The sequence below is a fragment of the Canis lupus genome, chromosome 4, assembly GCF_003254725.2.
Source record: "Canis lupus dingo isolate Sandy chromosome 4, ASM325472v2, whole genome shotgun sequence".
NCBI classification, from domain to species: Eukaryota; Metazoa; Chordata; class Mammalia; order Carnivora; family Canidae; genus Canis; species Canis lupus.
Window position 1 is genome coordinate 572191 of NC_064246.1, and position 13016 is coordinate 585206.

Below are 13016 nucleotides of genomic sequence, written 5' to 3' on the forward strand. Positions count from 1 at the left end.
CAAACAATTGGTGTCAGAATAGGCAAAGTAGTGGCGTGCAGGATGGAGTGATGAATGCAAATCTTTTTTTTTTTAAATTTTTATTTATTTATGATAGTCACACAGAGAGAGAGAGAGAGAGAGAGGCAGAGACACAGGCAGAGGGAGAAGCAGGCTCCATGCTGGGAGCCCGACGTGGGATTCGATCCCGGGTCTCCAGGATCGCGCCCTGGGCCAAAGGCAGGCGCCAAACCGCTGCCCCACCCAGGGATCCCAATGAATGCAAATCTAAGTGGCATGTCTCACTAGCTGTGTGATCTGAAGTCAGCTCTCCTTTGTTTTTGTTGCAGTATTAAGTTGGTAGTTCTCTTATGAACCAAGGTTAAAATACTCTGTTTATAAAGCACAGTACTGAGGAGAGTGAGTTCTACAATCTGAGGCTCTTGTTTCAACATGATTCTCATCAGTGTCTTCATAGAACTCAAATGAGAACCCATCTTTGACAATTATTGCTTATGACTAATTACTTCTGCCTTTTAATAATGTGAATGCTGTCAGTTAATTCTTGCGGAGAATAACGAGTTCCACTGGAAGATACATGTGGCATCTCCAAAAAACTGAAGCAGGAATCAGGGTGAAGGGCGGTGTGCAAAGATGCCCAAAGAAGACCACAATTAGACCAGTGAACTTCTGCTCCAAAGAGGAGCTGGCTGCATTCCCTTTACAACTCTGTAAGTGGTCTGGATGGCAGGATGTCTCTTCCAGAAATGTGCTACATGCATACTGTTCCTACACTTAACTTGGTAAGGTATAATTTTAATCAAAAAAATAATTCAAATGAACGTTTAATTGTGAGAATATTTAAATCAACTGAATGGTCAATTAAGCCCAAATGACCAATCCTATTTTCTCACTGAAACATAATTTAAGATTTCACAAACGTTTGTGTTAACTAATTCACTCAGCTTGCAGTGGGTAGTCCTGCTTAGATACAAGTAATAGATGCTTAACCCAGTGCCTTTAAACTAAAATGTTACACTTATTTGATGAGTACCCGGGACAGGCAAAATATGTCCGAACAACCGTGCTCGGAAGAACTGTGGAGATGGAGCTGGACCGGAGCTGGACCTTGGAGAAATGAGTGACAGAGGGCATCTTTTTCTTACCTTTCTTTATCTCTCGAATCTCATTCATCTCATTGTTTTCTCCACATCACTTTCTGATGTGCTGATATGATAAAACATGGCTGCTAACTAGTGTGTCACCCTCCTGGCTACATGAGAGGAAACTGACCCCCAGAGCCTCTATTCCTCAAACTAAAAATTCTATGGGAAATTTTTTGATCAGTCCAACGAGTTACCAATCCCTGGATTAATTGACTGAGGTCAAGAGAGCAGAGTTGTTTTACAGAATTGCTTCCCATGTAACCATTCAGATTAAGAGGTAGCAATTCCTTCCAAAAGCTATTTATCATTTCCCTCCAATGTACCTCTCAGTTAAAAATCAACTCATGCCTGGTTGATCTTTCCAACATTAACATGTTCTTATGACTCATTAATTTTTCCATACTCTCAGCCATTGTTTTTTCCTCCCTATAGTTATAGGTTATATCTAATACATTTATGTAGCAAATTATGGGAGACTTCAGTACAACAGAAAGCTTTTCTTATTCAATCTCTGTTAATTTCACATGAAACTGCCTGATCATAGAGTGTAAGAAAAGTAGTTCATTTTCTAGCAAGTTGGATAGATCTCCTTAGGAATCATCATAAAATGGAACATCAAATCAGACAGGGGTTGCCCTAGTGTTGAGAGCATGTGTCCAAATCATAAGCCAAAAATGAGGATTTAATTAATGATAAAGGAGAGAGAGAGGGACAGAATTAGAGAACGTTTTCTTGCTCTTATTCACAAGATGAATATCAGGAAGTTTCCACACTCAAGAGGCATTGTTTGGTTTTTATGGTACATGCTGTGCACAAGAGCCATAAATTAACCAAGAAACACATTAAGAAAAAAAAATTCACGTCTCTTGCTAAGAGTGACTTCGGTTGGTACCTGCACCTGTAGTAACTTTAAAGTTGGTGTAATGAAATACTATGCTTGATTTTCATTTTCAGTAAGAAAGCATTTCTGATGGGTCCAAAGAAACAGAAAGAAAAGAAAAAGATGAGCATTTCTTTTAAAAGGAGAAAAATAAAAGCCTTTGTTAATGTATCTACCTAGAGAGAAGTATGTTTCCTCACATATACTTTTGGAATAAGGACTGCATGTGTAGATAGATTTTACACGTGCTTAATATGCATCCCTAACACATTATTGTGAGTGTTTTGGGTTATGACAGTAGAAATCTTGGTTGTGGAAGAAAATTCTGGTGTATATAAAAGAGAAAGAGTAGTCAGTGCAAATACTGGCCTCGTTAAGAATTAGCCCTTCTGCACGTTCTCCCTTTCACACAACAAATGGCTGCTGCTGTGTAGACCTTGGATGATAAAGAAAGCAAACCCCATTCTTTGTTTATTAAAAGTTTTATTTCCTTATTTCACTGTTAAACTCAGTATAATATCACCACAAAGTTGCAGGCATCATTTTATAGTACAGACAATGGATATATTTTCAGGAGAAAGAATGAGCGTGGCATGTGGCATACTTGAAATGCCTACTGAGGAAGGGGTGGCCACCAGGTCATAGAAATGGGTAAATTCAGTGCCTTTGGTAAAGATGTGGACACTGTTTTAGATACAACTAGGATACATGCCTTTTGCTTACAAAGCAAATATAGCCATCTCTTTTTGGACAGTGGTTTCTCACTACATCTTCATGAACAAGAAGGGTGTGACTACTGAATGCATCGTAGATGCTGCCCACAAAGCTTTCTGCCCACAGAAATCAATGTGTTGCTCAGCAACTTGGGAGGCCCATTCTCATTTAATTATCCCTCAAACCTGCACCAGCTTAGTTCCTATGTGTTTAAACAGAAAGAAAAAACAAAAGAGGTGTTGCTTGAAATGTTGCCTACCATGGCTCTAAGCACAAAGCCCCAAGGAAATTTCTCTGACGGTTGGTACATAGGTGTCTGAAAAGCCCACGGACTGGATGAGGAAGGGAGATAAGACAGGACTTTTGTTCAGTTGCTTGCAGAACAGAATGGATTCTTCCCTAACTTCCCATGCCAAGCAGAACTACATGCAGTCAGGCTTTACACTCAATGACAGATCTTCATTTGCACAAACAGAATACTGATCTTCATGACCTCTCCAGGCCCTCTCAGTCTTCTCATACAGGGACAACTGGAGAGGACTCCAGAGAGTTGACCAGTCTGGTCAAAAGATCCCGAACTCTAGTGATAAAAGAGATTTGATTTTTTTTTTTTTTTCCTTTCTGGACTCTTAATTCTGTCAATGACTTCAAGTCTGTTTAAATAGTCCTCCTTGTTGCTTAGTAACATTTTCATAAGCTAATAATCATCACATTTTCCCTTAAGTTACTTTCCAGGCTCAGTGACCCTTGACTACAGTAGCAGTGTGGGGCAGGGGTGTGTACATAGTTCTGATAAGTGTCTGTTACATGGATTATAAAGACTTTACATTCAACGTTCAACAGCATTTATCAAATGTCCACTCTTTGACAGACACTGTGCCAGCCACAGGAGACAGACACATGCATGAGATCCACTTGGTGGCATCCAGGAACTCACAGAATTGAGGATAAAAATAGTTTGGGGCTGGGTGTGAAAATTGTAGAAGTGTTAAGTATTTTCGACTTTGAGAAAGAACGGTAATATGCTTTGATATTCAGGGGATTATTTATTCTAGGTTAAGAATAGGGTTACTGGATTTTGATTTGGGGGATGGTCAGGGTTGTTAACACTTATCTATTGTTGAGGCTATGGTTTCGTTTTGCATTTGCCTTTTATGTAGGCAAAAGATCTTGTGTAACTCAGATCGGGGGTGCCACCAGCCCGGGCCAGAGTGAGAGGGCCAGACCTCAGCGTTCAGTCTCCGTAGTTCTGCTACGACCACCACAGGCCTAATGTCCTCCTGAAGCACTGGTTCTACCCAAGTGCTTGGTGTCCACATCTACACATCCAAGTGCACCGTCTACCTGGGTGTGCGAGGCTGCTAGTGTCACTATGTCCACTGAATGTCAGGAATACCTGCCTATTTCGGAGCCAGTCTGTAGGACATGGTGCAGGATTAAAGTTGCACTGATTAGAGTGGCTGTAACTAACTTGTCTTTGTTCATCTTTTGTTCTCTCCTCAGCCCCCTTTCTCAGGCAGGAACACTCAAGCCAGAGAAAGGGAACGAAGTTGACGTCTCCAGTTCTAAGTTCTATTTGCAAATTCAGATACTTGCGTGTTGTCATTTAGTACAAACATCTGGAGGCAACCCAGAGAGTGTAAGCAATGTGTCCGGCAGAGGACATGTTAAGTCCCTGGTGATAGACCTGGGCCGAGAACTCAGGCCCCCATGCTGCCCCTTCTGCCTGCTAAGTCTAGTGCTTCTTTCTGCCATCTTCACTGGTCCTCTGAAGGTGAGGGACAGTGATGGATGGTCCAATTTCTCAGTAATATGTCCCCTTCTGGGAATCATCTCTACTCAGGTAAGTATGGGAACCTGGAATGAGCCCCAGGCTCTGTGCTTGTTCGTGTGGTCTGGATCAGAGTCCTCCACCAGCCTGAGCCCTGGCACTCTTCTGCCCTCCTGAGGGCGACCTGAGGCACCCTCCACATCAGACTGCCTTCCCACTTCTCACAATCCATCCTGAGGGGCTCTTGTCCCTCTCCAGAGCCATGAACTTGCTCCATCTTCTAGAAGGCCAGTTGACAGAGGAAGCTGATATGCTTGAAAGTCTTTACCCACTGCAGCTTCTAATGCATAATGATGTGCTTCTGTTTGTTTTCTCTGTCAGAGTGTAGAACTAGGATATGTGAAAGCGTGAACAGAGATGAGTCAAGGCTGCATTTAAGGCAAGGATGACTCAGGATAACGTGGAGAGCCAGCAGAGACCACAGATGGCTGAGGGGCCAGAGAAGAGAGTCAAGGGAGGTAGGGGACCAGACAGGTCACTTCCCTTATCCATCGGGAAAGGCCTGGAGAACAGAAGATGGGAGAGGGGATGTACATGTGTATGCATGTGAGCGTCAGGGGCATTTTTCATGTGCGGCTTATTTCAGGCTTAGGTTTTTTGCTCTTTCCATTAAAGTGAATAATCATGAAAACTCTGCAAACCTCATTCATGTGGAATAAAATAGGTTGGGGATGAAGACATTTTGATCTTAAGTAAATGCCAAATACCCTCTCACATCCACCCATTTGGGAAGTGCATGAGTAGCTGTGTCCAGTTATAAATGCTCCTACCACTTTGATCACCCATATCCTAAATCCCTTATTCAAAAGAGTCAAAAAGAGTCTATTTTTCTTATTTTCCTTCTCTGAAAGCATCCTAAGAGTTGGTTCTACCTTTCTATAAACACAATCAGTGATGAGCATAGAGAAGCAGCTTTCATCCATAAGAGATTTAAAAGTGGGGAAGTTCAAGCAGAGTGGCTACTGACCTTCGCAGTTATGCCAAAGCTCGGGGGTTCTCCATTTCTCGAATTAAGCGCTCTCTAATTTTGTTTGAATATTTCAAACAGGGAACAGCCCTTTGGGAGGAAGGCAGCAGAGAAGTTTCAAAGAGAAGAGAAATTACGGAAGTCCTGGGACACTCAGGTCAGCATTCACATCTTTATTAGTGCTAGGCCAACGGGAGCAGTAAAATATAGATGCAGTTGCTCACCAGACGCTTCACAGGTGGGTCACAGAACATTCCGTAGTTTGCTATATGTCTTAGAAAATAGTCTCTGGTTTCTCTTGTTCTTTGGTTGAATGTGCCCCCCCCCCCAAAAAAAAATTCTTTCAATTACGCTGATCTTTTTTTTTAAATACCCTTGTCATGTGATTGCAAACACCACAGGGGAGGGTTGCCTCCTTCAGTTCCCATCAGGTTCAACTAAAGACTGGTTTTAAACGTTCACATCAACGTTACAGTTGGCTTTTTATTACCCAGGAGTTAGGGACTTGTTGATGCCAGCAGGGTGGCTATCTCCTTCTTCTCAGCCTCGTGAAAAGCTCAAGAGATTTACTCATGGCCCAAGTGCACCCGAAAGAATTGCTTTCAAGGGACACCACAGCTGAAGACTGAAGAGTAATATTTATCAACGTTAAACGACACTTGGTGAAGTATGCATAAATATTTCTTCATATAAACAGAGCACGAAATTAAATAGTTCAGAAACACAAACAGCACTGAGTCCACATCCACTGTCGTCAGCTGTAAACACCAGCTCACACTGAACACAAAAGCAGCTGCTACCCTGGCCCTGGGTCCGAGACGTGAGGCTCTGTACAAGGTGAGATTGCTTCTCGGCCCTGCCACCCCCCCCACCCCTCCCGTTCCCCACACAGCCCTTGCAGAAAGGAAAAGAAGGTAACCCCAACCACTACAGCAGTGACAAAAATGACAAGCAGCGGCAGCACCCCTCCCCCCATCCCCAAATACAACATTTAGCTTTTGGATCAATTCCAAGGGGATACAGAACACATTTTTTTTTTCTTTTCTTTTTTTTTTTTTTAGAAACGGAAGGAAATCAACCAGAAGCAATACTTTTCAAAACATTCATATTTTCTCCAGAGGACACACGAGTTCCCAAACCCCACCTATGCCTGGGTGAAGGTGACACAACAAACCCTGAACAGCACTGGCCATGGCCAAGCAACACAGGCCGAACCCTCTTCCATCTAGAAGGTGCCCGGTAGCAAGAACGCAAAGACCACGCTCTCCTCCCCTCCTCACGATGTCACTTCTGCTCGGCCATATGTATTGCTGGGTGTGACACTATTGACTGGCTTTCAAGCAGTTTGGGTAGCAGAAATTTTGTTGGGAAACATTCAAACATAGATGATTGAATTCAAACTTGTGGCTGTGGTTCGTGTTTTGAGCTCAGAGGGACCCCGATCTCATTGAGCTTTGTGGAGATCAGCAAACTGCCCTGCTTACACTCAGGGTCTGGTAAAGCCCTGGTGCTGCATCTGCTTTGGGGTGGGTGGGTGGAGGGGGTGGCCGCTCTGCACACACCTGCTGGAAGGGCCTGGCCACGCTCTGCTGCAGGTTCCCCAGGGTGGTTTGTGGAAGAAAATGCCCTGGTTTCCAAAACATTACATTGATGTTGTGTTAGGATCCTAGAGAACTTCAGTCATCAGAGTATTAAAAACATATATTGCAAGAATGATTTGCCAGCTCAGTGATTCCTGCTATATATATATATATATATATATATATATATATATATATATACACACACACACACACACGCACACACAGTGTGTGTGTGTGCAAAGTCACACACACACGCACACACACATATATATACTTCTATATTTTTATTGGTATGAAACTGGAACTGCACAAAACAGTACTTTGCAAGAATCAAGTCCACAGATGGGGTTTAACAACACACACCAAAGAAAGACAGAAAGCTCTACTGGGACAAGGAGGTTCAGCTTTGCAACATATGAAAGAATTTCAGAACCATGGATTCACTAGCCTGATGTGTCCCACATGGGATGCAGATCACCACGTTTGGGATCTCGGAAGGAACATGGCAACTGAGTCAGCTAGGTCTGTGCCTCTGAGATTCCAGTGGTCACGGGAACTCAAAGAACCCAGCAGATCAATTTGGGTATGTAATTGCTATGAAACAATTTTTCTTTTCCTCTTTAAGAAAAAACACCTTAAAAGTCTATTTCAGGATAAATTTCTTTGTATTCGGTAAGACGCTTTATTTTCTTTTTTGCTGAATTGGTATTTGACTTTCTATATTAAGATGGATTTATTCAATGGGTCAGTAAACAGGCAGCTTCCTTTATATCTGGGTGATTAAAAAAAACAATCCATTTTTATCACCCTTGGAAATCACCCCCACCCTCAGCTCACACTCCCCTAAGGTTTGTGGGTTGATGTGTGCGTTTGGTCACTGTGATGGACAGAGCCTCCCTCTACGAGGCCTGCTCGGGCATGCGCTTGTGAAAAATGACTGACTGTCTCTGCTGGTACTGCTGCTTGCGCCGCTTGCGTTTGTCACACTGACACAGCAGCAGCATCTTGAAAGTGGTTCTGAATGTTTTGTTACACAGCGCATAGCACACGGGGTTCACCGTGCTGTTGATGTAGCACAGCCAGTAGCCCAGATTCCAATAGGTTTTGGGTATGCAGCTGTCACAAAAGGTGTTCACCAGAACCATGATATTGTAGGGGGTCCAGGTGATGATGAAGGCTAGCAGGATGGCACTGAGGGTCTGAGCCGCCTTCTTCTCCTTGATGAGGGACATCCGTTTCCGCTTGGTGATCTGACTTCTGGTCTTGAGAGCAAATCTCTTGGCCAGGGTGGCTTCCTTGAAGGACAGAGGTAGAGTGGCCGTGGTCTTCCCTGCTGAGGAGTTGACCTCAGACATCTTGGTCGGGTCCACGGCTGACTCTAATTGGATGGGAAGCTTGGAGAAGCTCTTCTGGAAACTGCCTCCATCGTCTAGGCTCTTCTGGGCCTGCAGCTTGCTGCCTTTCCTGTCCAAGTCTCCCAGCCCCAGCTCCTCATCAGGCACCTGCAGGTTGTCTGCTGAGGGTAATTTGGTGGCATTGAGGATGGTGCTGTGACCGGGCAGCTTGAGCACGATCGAATAGATGGCTCTTGTCTCAGAGCCGATGTCTTCCTCATCGGAGGAGGCAGAGTTTTCCAGGGAGGCAGCGGCATCGTTGTTATTCCAGCTGTCACTGCTGCTGTGGTCTGGGTCCATCTGCTCGGTGCTGGGCTTCCAGCTCTTGGTGGCAAACCAGAAGTGGCAGCGGCCGTACTTCTTCCTGGCCGAGCGTTTCAGGCTCTGCTGCTGGAGCTCATAGCTGCTGCAGCTTCGAGAGCTGCCTGTGGGGTGGACGAAGTTCTCGGCCTCTGCTTCCGTCCCAGACGCCTGCAGCCCGGCAAGCTCTTTGGTACGTTTCTCGGTCTCCTTATAGATCCTCCAGTATAAAATAGTCATGATGGTGACGGGCATATAGAAGGCAGCGATGGCCGTGCCGAACGTGATGGTGGGCTCGCTGAGGAACTGAATGAAGCACTCTCCGGGCGGCACAGTTCTCTTCCCGACAAAGTACTGCCAGAACAAGATGGCAGGAGCCCAGAGGATGAAAGAGATGACCCATGCCAGGCCTATCATCACTCCAGCTCTTTTTGTGGTTCTTTTGGCTCGGTAGGTGAGTGGCCGCGTAATGGAAAAGTACCTGTCAAAGCTAATGACCAGGAGATTCATAACGGAGGCGTTGCTAGCCACGTAGTCGATGGAGAGCCACAGGTCACAGGCCAGGTTTCCCAAAGCCCATCGATTCATGATGATGTAGGTGGTAAACAGGTTCATGGAGATGACCCCAATGATCAGATCCGCACAGGCCAGACTTAAGAGGAAGTAGTTATTGACTGTCTTCAGCTGCTTGTTGACCTTGAAGGCCACGATCACCAGGATGTTGCCGATGATGGTCACCAAGGCCAGGATGCCTGTTAGGAATGCAATGAAGACCACCTGCCAGATGGTGTGACCTCCCAGCGGGTCACTGGTGGTGTCATTTGAGGAGGACAAATTTCCAGCTGCCTGAGAAATGTTGTAGCTGCCGAAGTGAGTGACCGTGCCTGGAGGCAGCCCTGCGTCCAAGGGGCCATGCACCCAGGACAAGCTGATGTTTGGAAACAAAGGCGAGGTTGTACTGTTAGTGTGCAAGGTCATTGTGATTCTCGGACATAGTCTGGAGAGATAAGAGAAAAGACGCAGTTAGAGAAACATCTGCCTTTGTTTGATTGGTTTTTTGCATCGCACAATTTAAAAATACATGGGAGACGGCTTACAGGATGCTCACTCTCAGGCCGGAAATATCCAGCTCTTTCTCTTACTTCAAAGGTAAGGAGATTAGAGCAGGTAGTTTGATTTGTTTGTGCACAGTTAGCTGGTGGCATGCACCGCATTCTCCTCATTTCTAAGTGTACACCACGTCCCCTTTCACATTATGCTGTCATCAAACCAAATCTCTTATTATTTTTTCTAAAGATTTTATTTATTTATTCATGAGAGTCACAGAGAGAGAGAGAGGCAGAGACACAGGCAGAGGGAGAAGCAGGCTCCATGCAGGGAGCCCGATGTGGGACTCGATCCGAGGACCCCAGGATCACGCCCTAGGCCGAAGGCAGGCTCTAAATCGCTGAGCCACCCAGGGATCCCCAAATCTCTTATTTTAAAGAGAAGTTGTTGGGGGAACACTTGGGTGGCTCAGTGATTGAGTGTCTGCCTTTGGCTCAGGTCATGATCCCGGGGTCCTGGGATCGAGTCCCACATCAGGTTCCCCACAGGGAGCCTGCTTCTCCCCCTGCCTGTGTCTCTGCCTTTCTCTCTGTGTCTCTCATGTTATTCATAAATAAAACCTTTTAAAAAAATAAAGATAAGGGGGAAAATATGAGATGCTTCTAGGCTACTGATGCAGCACAGCTTTATCATCACGCTACTCGATAAACTGATCTTATTCGTCTGCATTTTTTCCACCTGGGCCCATACCTATCCCAGGCTGGAGAAATACACAGTGTTAAGGAGACAGCAAGCACTTAAGCCTCCCTGGCATGAGCAACATCAACCCAGAACAAGTGTAATTCACTTTGATTTGTATCACCTCTTTAAGATGCAGATAGAAAAGCAGCGTATTGGTTCTGTATGGTGGTTGATAGCGGTATACAAGGCAGCTGTCATATATTTGATAATATGCAGGATCTTTTTTTTAAATTTTATTTATGATAGTCACACACACACACACACACACACAGAGAGGCAGAGACACAGGCAGAGGGAGAAGCAGGCTCCATGCACCGGGAGCCCGACGTGGGATTCTATCCCGGGTCTCCAGGATCACGACCTGGGCCAAAGGCAGGTGCCAAACTGCTGTGCCACCCAGGGATCCCAATATGCAGGATCTTTGCCAGAATATTCTGAATGGACCCCACCAGTTTTGAATATTTTCAGTATTTAGATATTTTAACTTTAGTGCTGAGAAAGTATTTTAGCACCACACGCACACCTTTGGTACAAAGACTTGCAAAATCGCAATTAGTTCTTCAAACACTTGTTAACCAAGATACATAAATAACTAAGAATCATTAGAGTGGATGCATCACCGTAAGACCCCTGTGCTGTCACAGAAAGTTCTAGGTGAGACTTGCCCCATCCCCTCAGATCCTCCGGGGTTGTTGGCCTAGGGATGCTCACACATCACCAGCCACTGTGGACTTGACCCAGTAAATCATTCCTCAACGAGTGTCAGTCAATGAGTTCAATGTCAGATAATCCTAGCAAAATACTATTGAGAACACTTGTGTTTCGGCTTTTGATTTAAAAAGTGGTAACTATAAACTCTTATGTACAAATATGTACATAAATCACCTGGCAAGAGCCCTGGATCAAGCCTTTAGACATCGCATATCACAACAGTCTCTCAACAGACAGCGGTCAGATTCACACACAGCTGTTTGAAATGGCCTCAGCACAGAGTAGGAAGACTTTGCAGTCCCAGTGGCATAGGTTCAAATCTCAGCTCAGCCACTTCCTGGGGTGGGGTCTTGGGTATTAACTTTTTTTGAGTACCAGTTTTCTCATTGAAAAATAGAAATAGGCATGCAAGCTGGTACAGCCACTCTGGAAAACAGTGTGGAGGTTCCTCAGGAAGTTAAAAATAGAGCTACCCTATGACCCAGCAATTGCACTACTGGATATTTACCCCAAAGATACAGATGTAGTGAAAGGACAGGACACTTGTACTCCAATGTTCATAGCAGCAATGTCCACAATAGCCAAATTGTAGAAGGAGCCATGATGTCCTTTGACAGATGAATGAATAAGAAGATGTGGTCTAGATACACAATAGTATATTACTCAGCCATCAGAAAGGAAGAATACCCACCATTTGCTTCGATGTGGATGGAACTGGAGGGTATTATGCTGAGTGAAGTAAGTCAATTGGAGAAGGACAATCATCATATGGTTTCACTCATTTGTGGAATATAAGAAATAGTGAAAGGTATTATAGGGGAAAGGAGGGGAATTGACTGGGAAAATTAGAGAGGGTGACAAAACTCCTAAATCTGGGAAATGAACAAAGGGTTGTGCAAGGGGAGGTAGGCGGGGGGATGGGGTGACTGGGTGACAGGCACTGAGGAGGGCACTTGATGGGATAAGCACTGGGTGTTATATGTTGGCAAATTGAATTTAAATAAAAAATTAATTAATTGATTAACAAAGAAAAATAGGAATGAAACATTTGTATAAACTGTTGAGAAATTTCATCTAGAATTCAATAGTAAGTGGTCAAAAAAAGTTTGTGTCTCCAGGCAATGTTCTAATATGTGTAAAGTACTTAGTATGGAGCCTGGCACAGAGTGTGTGCTTTATAAGCATAGGGTCTATTGTTACTTTACTGTTCTTTTTATTGAACAATGAACTCACTTTGTTTTGGCTTTCAGATGCTCAAAGTTCAATACAGTGCAATAATAAATTATTAAAACAGAATATATATTGGACACTTCCTAACTGGTACATGTTGTGCAAATCACCATATGTTTTGTCTCATTTAATCTTTAAAATAATCACATTTTATAAAAAACAGAGACACAGAGAGCTAAGTAATTTGTCCAAAGATCAAGCTAAGGAGAGGGGAGAGATTCACACCTAGATCGTCTCAAGCTCACCACCTCCTAGCTCCATGGTGATGTTTCTCTAACTCTCCACTAGCCTGTCCAGATGCTGCATAAAATGAGCCTCTCCTAACTGGCTAAAACTCATATACATCTTCAAGTGGATTTATTTATTTATTTATTTATTTATTTATTTATTTATTTATTTATTTTTAAAGATTTTATTTATTCATGAGAGACAGAGAGAGAGAGAGAGAGAGAGACGCAGAGACACAGGCAGAG

At 44.0% G+C, this 13016-nt stretch overlaps 1 protein-coding gene and 1 long non-coding RNA gene across 38 annotated transcripts in view; one reads left to right on the forward strand and one right to left on the reverse strand.

Annotated features, from left to right (window-relative positions):
- The first annotated feature begins 799 nt into the window (after positions 1-799).
- LOC125754936 (uncharacterized) lies at positions 800-6937 on the forward strand. The gene is made up of 3 exons (XR_007410083.1): positions 800-5028; positions 5619-6374; positions 6599-6937. It is a non-coding gene; the product is annotated as an uncharacterized LOC125754936 (long non-coding RNA).
- Positions 5696-13016, reverse strand: part of CHRM3 (cholinergic receptor muscarinic 3) — a 502174-nt gene continuing 494853 nt past the window's right edge. For all 37 annotated transcript variants that reach the window (XM_025448600.3, XM_049108913.1, XM_049108912.1 and 34 more), the window contains one exon: positions 5696-9811. In XM_025448600.3, coding sequence (XP_025304385.1) covers positions 8020-9792 — 1773 coding nt within the window. In that variant the 5' untranslated portion in view covers positions 9793-9811 and the 3' untranslated portion in view covers positions 5696-8019. The remainder of the gene's footprint in view (positions 9812-13016) is intronic.